General features: G+C 34.9%; 1 protein-coding gene across 1 annotated transcript in view; it reads left to right on the top strand.

Annotated features, from left to right (window-relative positions):
• The first annotated feature begins 1,210 nt into the window (after nucleotides 1–1,210).
• Nucleotides 1,211–8,966, top strand: part of LOC126890720 (transmembrane protein 147) — a 50,698-nt gene continuing 42,942 nt past the window's right edge. The window contains exons 1-2 of the mRNA XM_050659888.1: nucleotides 1,211–1,429; nucleotides 1,494–1,626. Of these exons, the coding sequence (XP_050515845.1) occupies nucleotides 1,353–1,429; nucleotides 1,494–1,626 (210 nt within the window). The 5' untranslated portion in view covers nucleotides 1,211–1,352. The remainder of the gene's footprint in view (nucleotides 1,430–1,493; nucleotides 1,627–8,966) is intronic.

Here is an 8,966-nt window from a genome sequence, read left to right as displayed (position 1 = left end):
ATGACCAACTATTATTAATTTTTATCAGTTTTATATTTAATATTTGTATATAATATTTTGTCAACCACTGATTTTAACATCTGCATGTCTGGATCATATTCTTCAAACAATTATTTCGCATTTTACATTAGAAACACGCAAACACAACATTTGTTGTTTTGCAAAGTTACATATATTATAATTAGGCCCGGTCTTTTCACCTCCGAATAAATATTTATTAGGAAGTTTATCCGGAAGATTACATGTAAATCTGTCAAATAAACCTCCGAATAACTTTTATTTGGAGGTGAAAAGACCGGGCCTCAGATATTTTAGTTTTCCATCGTTAGCTTCTAACAGGCTCACCGAATGCCAGAACTCTTCAATAACACCTGAAATAGATACTGATTGCACTGCTACTTGAAATCTGCAAGTTTGTTACACCAGAATCCAGTTTCATTTCTGTTTAATATTCATCATCTTCGTCCTGGGGCTAGATTCCGTACACTGTAGATATCTACACTTCGCTTTCTATCGATGTCAATTGTCGTGAAAATATTTGAATTTTTAGCTTTAATTGAATTATTTTCTAGTTTTGCTAGTTGATGCTGAAGTGACACTTAGTAAAACAAGAAAATATTTGAACTAAAAATTCAAATATATTGACATTGATAGAAAGCGGTCGGCGGTGTTAGCGATTGTACACATAATCCCACCCCTGAATCTTATTTTCGGTAATGACATTGGGAAATTGTAACAAAATGTCTAAAAATTAATTTAGAAATGGGGTAAATACTATTAAAAAGCAAATTTTATTTTTGTCATAAGAAAATGTTGAAATATACCAAAAATCTACTAAAAAATATTGCCTACTAGAATTTTTTAAAAAATATCAAAAATCCACCAAAATAGTAGAAATCTACTAAATGTGGCAACGCTGCACTAACAGCGCTGGCCAAAACCGTCAAATCCCCTCTGCTCTACCCATGGCGCGTCATTTAAATTTATCAGATAAATGCACAAAACTGCCACTAACAGCGCTGGCGAAAGCTGTCAAATCCCCTCTACCCATCGGCTCATGGCCAATAATAAGCAACTACCGGCTACAGAACAAGTCACCGGTACCGGCTACCTATCCACTACCAAAAATAAATTTCGTAAATCCAACTATTTATATTTGCTGGTAATCGCCTTGCAGCGAAACCAAAAACAAAAAGAAGAAGAAGAACTATTTATATGACATTTGACATTACACATTTTTGACATTAAAGATAACCTAAAAATTCAGTAATTCAGAAATTATTTTATTTATTATATCCCAATATCTTTTTTCTGAATATTTACTAATTTTTTCACACAAATATATTCTAATTATGACTTTGTACCATTTTGGAAACTGTGTGGCCCTTATATACGTACCTTATTACTATACCTATAAACACTCTGGCCTGTAAGTAGGAATTTCAAATCAAATTAGAACAGTTTATTAAAATTAAATCTATTTTACTTTTAAGATCAGAATATGGAGCCTTTTGGAAGTGTATCCAAGCAGGATTGATTTATATGATAACACAGCTGGCAAAAATGTTAATTCTTGCAACTTTTTTCCCAGAAAATGTTTCTGATCTCGGAAATGATGTGGTTGGAGTAAGTATGACGCATAAGTATTACCTTATTTGATTCAAAGAGTCTTCGTTTCATTCATAATATCATTAGATTCGGTTTTATAACAGAGTACCTAATATATCATCAAAAATTGACTTGGTGCATGTCGAGTCAATGAATGCCTTATATCAATATATTATCAAAAAAGAATGGAAAATATGTCAGTTAATTTAAGTAACGTCAATCATTTTTGTAAAGTCAGTCGATCTTGTAACATTCACCGAAAAAGGAATAAAAAACTTGGTTTTAAGCGATACTTGAGTATTTTTATATTAATGAACCTCGTAAAGTATCTCGTGGACATCCCATATGTAACAGTGCAACTGTTTGTGACGTTCCGCCCCTTATAGAATCAATTATTGATGGGAAGATATTATTTAATTATTTTCAGAATTATTCTCTTTCAATGTTTATTAAAATACAACTAAAACCCATCACAGAATTTTAAAATGCTCGCTGACGTCACATTTAAACGTGGCAACATTGGTTTCCCCACTTTGACAGCTAGGGATTTTGAGAATTGCCACGAGGTTCTTGGGCCGTTGAACTGAACACGCCATTGTGCTTTGAGGAGTGAGTCTAAGTAGATGCGGGGTTATTGAACTAAGATTCACCTATAATTCTAAGTTCCAAAGTTATTAAATAGTTATATTGTAGTCATCCAGGATCAGTGAACAGTGAATTTGAAGAATTGTACCGCATAATGGAGTTCCACCCCGCATCTACTATGAAATCTTAAAAAACAAAAACCACCTAACACCACCAGGGACAGACCACTCCTCGAGCAACGATCACTGGACAACCAGCCTGGATCATTTCCAGTTGTTCTTCCTTTAAGTACCTCCAGCTGTTTCCACCAGCCTTCCTGTACCTCCAGCAGGACCGCTGCAAGCGAAAGTTAGCACCACTGGGTGCTCATTACATCAGCCAGACGATTGGGTAAAAGGGGTTTGTTTGGGGACATTTGATGCGTTTTAGTAAAGACAGACTGTTTTTTGTGATATTCAGGACATATTTTTTTATAGTTTAATTGCACACAAATTTTTCCTACTTCATATTTTTATAGTATTTTTTTTTACATAATATTTAATTGATAGCGTTCCCCATACTGCATAATCCCTAAGGTAAAGATCTCTGAGCTCAGATATTTTCCCCTACAAAAGTTGTTGGTACTCTTATTTTGATTATTTTTATGCTGGGTTTCCTTTCTATATAACAATTTAACATTATTTTAGTCTACTTTAAATTAAATTCTTCAAATTAACTTCAACTATTAGTAAAAATTTTCATCATTCACATTATTTAACTTATTAAATTCATATACACTTCTGGGCTCTATTCCCTCAGAATAGAGTTTGGTTTCACTTGTTGAGTCATTATTGTAAACTACGAGTTATAAAAAGGATTTGTTATATCCAACCGTAGATTTATTTATTAGGTAAAGGCTTGTGCCTGTCTAACTCACCTTGAGTTACTTATATATTATTTATCGTATCAGGTAATATTTAATTAAGGTGTACATATTATAAACGTACAATTATTATTTGGTGAAGGTTCTACTAACCTAGGTGTAAGTTGTACTTTCTGTATTAGAGGTACCCTTATTCAGATTTTCTAACCTTATTAAGATTATTCTTAGATCACATTTGTGTGATAATTTTGTAATTGACTTTCACTAGTATCATTTTTTTTGTCATGTTAGAGTCACAGACTAGTTACTTGTCTTAACTCGGAGATTGTGAACATCTAGTAGTTAAATTTAATAAATATATATTTATTGTGCATATTTTTTTTCTCATATTACTCCTTTATATTTGTACATCTAATATACTTTTATTACAAATTTAATATACTCTATAGCAGCGTAGAATACCTGGAAGAGGGTTAACCCAGTTATCCTTCTTCTGGCGCCCAAAAATTTATTCTATTTTCATTATATTATTATATTTACCCTATCTACTTTGTGAACATTGTCTTAATATCTTCTTTTCTAGCCATCATTGTCATTTCCTTTAATTTATTGTCCAGCCAGAAATAGCCGTGCAAATTGGCCGAATCCTTCCTTGAGTGTCAAATGGCCATTCTCTTGCATATTGAGCTAGCTATTCAAGTTACATCTATCTATTCATAATTTTCATCTTCAGTCTTATATCAATTCTATACTCTTCGTCTTGGCATCTTTCTATACAAGTACTACTGCAAAGTAGTATTTTAGACTTCAGCTTCTTCAACGCAGAAGCCACATTGTTGTTCCTTTGGCTACATTAAGTAGATCTTCTTTTTACTTTGTCTGTTGGAGTTTATCACTCTCTGTGCATTCACTCCAACAGAAAATCTTCATCGTCTATCTGTTACATCGGCTTCCCAACGTGGTGGCCTTATTTTTGGTCTGAGACAGTATTCATTTAGGTCAATTCTTCTCTTTTTATCTCAAGTTTCTTTGTTATTTCCGTTTGGTATCTCTATACACATCTTGTTACTTATTTATTTTATTTTTAATTTCTGATACATATCAGGTATTCTTATACGCTGTTTTGATTTTTGTTTATATTTTGGGACCTCATTATAGTATAGGTTTGTGCAACTTACATTCTGGGTTAAATTTGAATTTTTATTGGGAACTTATATTTAATATTGCTATTAATAATATAATTCATAAAACGAAATTTTATTTCTTCAGTCAATAGGGGTATAGTTGGAGGTACAACTAAGTGTTGATTATTATTATTATATATATATATATATATATATATATATATATTTTTTTCTAGAGTGGTGGTAAGTTACATATAAATAAAAATTTACTTCCAGTATTTAGGTAGTAGGTTTACTTGAGTATACATTATTTATTGGATTATTTATCCATTTATTTGATCTTTTTATTTCATTATATACTGCATTATATATATATTATTTTTTTTTGCTGGCCATTTTGATTTTGTTGGTGTGTTGCTAATATTTTCTTGGTATATATTATATATATATATTTTGCGTGCAAACTTAGGTATCTTTCGTACTTCTGTTCTTTGGACTATTTGTAAATAATTTTGCTCTCATCATGTGTGCTTTTAAAGCTGAACATCTTCTGGTGGATGAATTGGATTATGAATTAAAGATTAGGGACATAATGCCAGAGGAGTCGACAACTGTCGATAAAAAACGTAATCTTCTGAGAGGTGCTTTGAAACAAGAAGCTGGCAATAGGAGTTTTCTCCAAATTTCAGCTGTATCCATTCCTTTTGAGGAACAACAAAAAGGAATTACTGAAACATTGGACAGCTTGTCTAAAAAAAACGAAAAGTTTAGGGGAACTGTAAAGGATACAGAGTATGCGCGATTAACATCTCGTCTAGGCCATATTTCTGCCCGTGTACACTTGTTGCATTGTCCTACAGAAGAACAGGAACCTTTCAAGAAATCTGTTTCTCTTAGAATATTAACACTAGAGGGTGAACTTGATTCTAGAGTTAACCCCATAGCTACCTCTACTCCTAATGCTCCAGTCAATGTATCTAGCTTCACTTACTCCAAACCTGTACAAGTACACAAATGGGGTATTTCATTTTCAGGTGAAAAACAGCACACTGATGTGATGTCATTTTTGGAAAGGGTTGAATGTCTTCGAGTATCTAGAGGTGTTTCTGAAGAGGATTTGTTTGCTGCTTCTGCTGAACTGTTCACCGGGACAGCTTTTACCTGGTTTAGGAATAATAGGGGTAATTTTTCTTGTTGGTCTGATCTGATTAAAAAGTTGAAGTCAGATTTTCTTCCGTACTCGTTCCAGGACGACCTGCTAGATCAAATTAAGAATCATAAGCAGAAACCTGGGGAATCTGTTACTATGTTTATTAATACTATATTAGGTATGTGTAGTCGTTTAGACACTCCTTTGTCAGATTTAGCTAAAATTAAAATCATCCTTAAATGTCTATTACCCTTTTATCATCAACAATTAGCTCTTATGGACATTCAGAACATTGATGACCTTACTATAAAGTGCAAACGTTTGGAGGAAACTTTATCCTGGTCTTCTCAACCTCCATCCACATCTCGATCCTCTTCTAACTCTTCTTCTCAGCCAACTTCCTTTAGGCAACGTTCTTGGCCAAATAAGGGCCATGATCATAATGTTTCGGTTGTTAGTTCTCTTGTCTGTTGGAATTGTGATCATCCAGGTCACCCGTTTTACAATTGTGGGATTCCTCAAAGTCGTATTTTCTGCCATGGTTGTGGCCGAGAGAACACCCTTAAAAGGAATTGTTCTAAGTGTTCGGGAAACGAGACTTCGGAGTTCCGTCCCCTGAACGTTTCTCCGTCCAACACTCAATCAGGGAATCCAACCCCATCGTCAAACGAAACTGCTGGACCAAGCACATCCAGCAACCCAAACCCATCTTCACGAAAAGGGAAGGGGGTGTCATTCAAGAAAGCAGCACACACCACAAAACAAAATTAAACCAGAAATTAATTTCTATAGATGATACGTTAGATTCGCTTGATTCAAATGATCACAGATGGTCATTTACAAATTCTTCTTTGATTAGTAGTGTTCAACGTAACAATAATAATGGTGATAGTGATGTAGTTCCATTATCTATATTAGATTCTAGTTTTGTTAATGATGATGATACGTCTAGGTTAGTTCCATATTACGGTTGTAGACAACCAAATACTTTAGATCTAGATATTAATTCTTTATTAGTTAGGAAACAAAATGATAATAGGCCATATCTTCCTATTCAAATTTTAGGACAATCGTGTTTAGCTTTGTTAGACAGTGGCTCTAATATTTCATTGATAGGGGCACATTGGTTAAATTTATTGAAAAATTCTAGTATTCCCATTATGCCCATTTCATCCTTGCAAGTATCTACTGCAGATGGTACAGTTCAGTCCATTACGGGCAAACTCCAAATTGAAATCACCGTGGCAGATTTATGTAGAGAAATTACATTTTATGTTATTCCTTCCGTGCAGAATTCTATAATTCTAGGTATGGACTTTTTCAATGCTTTCAATAGCACCTTAAGTTGTTCTGATTTTTCTTTTTCCATATCTGAATTTAACTTATCTACTCTTAGTGCGATTCATGATTTTGCTAGTTTATCAAGCTCTGAACAAAGGCAATTAGAGAGTATGATCTCTAAATTTACTACTCTTTCTTCAAAAGACAAACTAGGTCGTACGTCATTAATATCTCACACTATCGAAGTGGGAAATCCCACTCCTTTTAGGTTGTATCAGTATCCCATACCTCAAGCCTGGCAGACAGATTTAGAAAAAGAAGTAGATTCGATGCTTGCTTTAAATATCATAGAACATTCAACGTCGTCCTATTGTTCCCCGCTCTGGCTAACGAAGAAGAAGGATGGATCCTTCAGGATCTGCTTTGACGGTCGGAAACTAAACAGTATCACAACGAACAGGGATGCTTATCCTATCCCCAGAATAGATGTGATTTTGAGCAAACTTCAGAATGCCAAATACATCTCTTCTATTGATTTGTCTAAGGCCTTCTTACAGATCCCTCTGAGTGAAGAGAGCAAGAAGTATACTGCTTTTGCTGTCAGTGGTAAAGGACTATTCCAGTTTGTCACCATGCCTTTCGGTCTTGTTTCTGCTCCTCAGACAATGTGTCGTCTGATGGATTTAGTCATTGGTCCACAGTTAGAGCCCTATGTTTTCTATTATTTGGATGATATTTTGGTTGTCACTCCTGATTTTTCCCTTCATATGGAAATTTTAGATAAATTATTTTTACGTCTTAAGGAAGCTAATCTAACGGTCAATCTGGATAAATGTCAGTTTTGTCGTCCTAGTCTTAAGTTCTTGGGTTATGTTGTGGATAACCAGGGGCTAAGGACTGATCCTGAGAAAATAGTTGCTATCAAAAATTTTCCTATACCTAAGACCACCACCCAAGTCCGTAGGATATTGGGAATGTGTGGCTATTATCGCCGGTTTGTACCGTCCTACTCTACCTTGTTGTCACCTCTTACTGATCTTTTGAAGAACAGGAAAAAGGGACAGACCATTACTTGGACTCCTGAGGCCGATGAAGCTTTTAGGCGCGTTAAAGATGCTTTAACAAGCGCTCCGGTCATGATGTCACCTAATTTTGATGAGCACTTTTACCTGATGACAGATTGCTCTAATACTGCTTCTGGAGGCGTATTATTTCAGTTGAAAGATGGCTCTGAACACCCCATAGCTTACACTAGTAAGAAGTTGAATAAGGCCCAGAAAAACTATTCAACTACGGAGAAAGAACTCTTAACTATCATCCATGGGTTAGAAGCGTTCCGTTATTATCTGGAAGGTCGTAATTTCACTATAATTACTGACCATAGTTCCTTAGTATGGCTTCATAGTATGAAAAACCCTTCTCAGAGACTTTCTCGATGGATATGCAAACTGGCTGCCTATTCATATAAGATTGTCCATAGAAAGGCAAACGGGGTAGTGGTCGCAGATGCTCTTTCACGTGTCCACGATATTAATGTTCTAGATCTGTCTTCTTTAACTCCTGATGCGTGGTATCAGAATATGATTGATAGGGTTACTCAAGACCCACAAAAATATCCTGATTTTAAGGTAGAGAATAATGTTCTGTACAAACACATCTTAAGTCCGATAGAGTCCTTATCCAATATGTCGGAGTGGAAAGTAGTTGTACCTACGCCAAATAGGGAAAATATTCTGCATATGTTTCATGATGAAGTTACGGCTGGTCATTTTGGTTTTTATAAGACTTATCACCGTATTGCCGAATTATATTATTGGCCTGGTATGCGGAAGTCTATTAAAAGGTACATTTCTAAATGCATGGTTTGTGCTACTTGTAAACCAAGTAACCTACCACAGGCTGGACTTATGGGTTCCTTCAGGAACATAAATTTTCCTTGGCAGATGATCTCAATGGATCTCATTGGCCCTTATCCTCGGAGCTACAAGGGTAATACCTACTGCCTGGTAGTTGTGGATTATTTCACTAAATTTCCTTTAGTTTGTCCCCTTCGTCAGGCCACAACTCCAGCAATTTTGAAATATTTGGAGGAACAAGTCTTTTTGGTGTATGGTGTTCCCCAAATTGTGTCATGTGACAATGGTCCTCAGTTTGTATCAAAGGCCTTTAAAGATCTTTTAGTTAAATATAAGGTTCAGAAGACCTTTTATAATGCTGCTTACCATCCACAAGCAAATCATACTGAGAGAGTAAATCGCAGTATTGTCACAGCTTTAAGGTCCTATACATACCCAGATCATAGAGCTTGGGATCAATATATTCATTCCATAGCTCAAGCCATAAGGACTTCTGTCCA

Source organism: Diabrotica virgifera, chromosome 8 (assembly GCF_917563875.1).
Source record: "Diabrotica virgifera virgifera chromosome 8, PGI_DIABVI_V3a".
Classification (NCBI taxonomy): domain Eukaryota; kingdom Metazoa; phylum Arthropoda; class Insecta; order Coleoptera; family Chrysomelidae; genus Diabrotica; species Diabrotica virgifera.
The sequence above is the reverse complement of the archived record's forward strand: the minus strand, read 5'-3'. Positions and strand labels throughout refer to the sequence as shown.